The sequence below is a fragment of the Acanthisitta chloris genome, unplaced genomic scaffold (assembly GCF_000695815.1).
Source record: "Acanthisitta chloris isolate BGI_N310 unplaced genomic scaffold, ASM69581v1 scaffold2699, whole genome shotgun sequence".
Taxonomy (NCBI): Eukaryota; Metazoa; Chordata; class Aves; order Passeriformes; family Acanthisittidae; genus Acanthisitta; species Acanthisitta chloris.
The window spans coordinates 1,541-2,603 of NW_008690622.1; the positions used below are offsets into that span (position 1 = coordinate 1,541).

General features: G+C 62.4%; 1 protein-coding gene across 1 annotated transcript in view; it reads right to left on the bottom strand.

Annotated features, from left to right (window-relative positions):
* Window positions 1–402, bottom strand: part of KCNJ10 (potassium inwardly-rectifying channel, subfamily J, member 10) — a 1,126-nt gene extending 724 nt beyond the window's left edge. Inside the window, 1 exon segment of the mRNA XM_009081864.1 lies at window positions 1–402. This exon segment is cut by the window's left edge and continues 20 nt beyond it. Coding sequence (XP_009080112.1) covers window positions 1–402 — 402 coding nt within the window.
* Window positions 403–1,063: the final 661 nt, after the last annotated feature.

The window sequence follows — 1,063 nt, forward strand, 5'->3', positions numbered from 1 at the left end:
GCGGAAGCCGTAGCCGATAGTGGTCTGGGACTCAAGGGAGAAGAGGAAGGCCCCGGTGAGGGTGTGCACCTGCATGACGCACGGCGTGTGGTTGGCGGGAGGGTCGAACTCCAGTAGATCCCCGTGCACCACGGCCACCAGGTACCACACCACGCCGAAGGCGAACCAGGTGCCGGCAAAGGTGGCGGAGAAGAGGAGCAGTTTGTAGCGCCACTGCATGTCGATGAAGGTGGTCCAGAGGTCCTTGAGGTACAGGAAGCGCTTGTCGGCGATGTGCTCCATGCGCACGTTGCTGCGCCCATCCTTGGTCATGACGCGGCGGCGCCGCAGCCCCGAGCCCATCAGCGGGCGACTGTCTGTCTGCGTCGTCTGACTGTAGTACACCTTGGTAGAGGACGTCATCTGCGGGCACAGGGCAGGGCAGGGGTCAGTGGGGAGTGGAGAACGTCGTCTGCAGCGACGCGGGGAGGTGAGAGGTGGAGGATGTCGTGTGGGGGGACACGGGGCAGGTGAGGGGGTGGATCAGTCTATCCCTGTACCTCTCCATCCATCTCTTCATCCCTGTATCCCTCCCTCCTGTCCTTCCATCCCTGTATCCCTATCCATCCATCCCTGTATCTCTGTCCATCCCTCCTTTTATCCCTGTCCATCCCTCCCTGTATCCCTGTCCATCCATCCCTGTATCCCTGTCCATCCATTCCTGTATCTCTGTCCATCCCTCCCTGTATCCCTGTCCATCCCTCCCCGTATCTCTGTCCATCCCTCCCTGTATCCCTGTCCATCCATCCCTGTATCCTTGTTGATCCATGATCCATCCCTGGTTCCCTGTCCATCCCTCCTGTTTCCCTCCCTCCCTCCACGTGCTCCCCCCATGTCCCTGGCAGCTCCCGTGGCCGTGGAAGGGTCCGAGGGCGTCCGGGAGGAAGAGGAAGGAGATGAATGGGAGGTGACAGGGACAAACGGCCGGTGGCAGCGCCAGGCGCCTTCCGGGTGTCCCCGTGTCCCTCTGTCCCCGTCCCAAAAAGGCCCTTTCAGCCCCCGCCAGCCCCTGGCCCTGCCACCG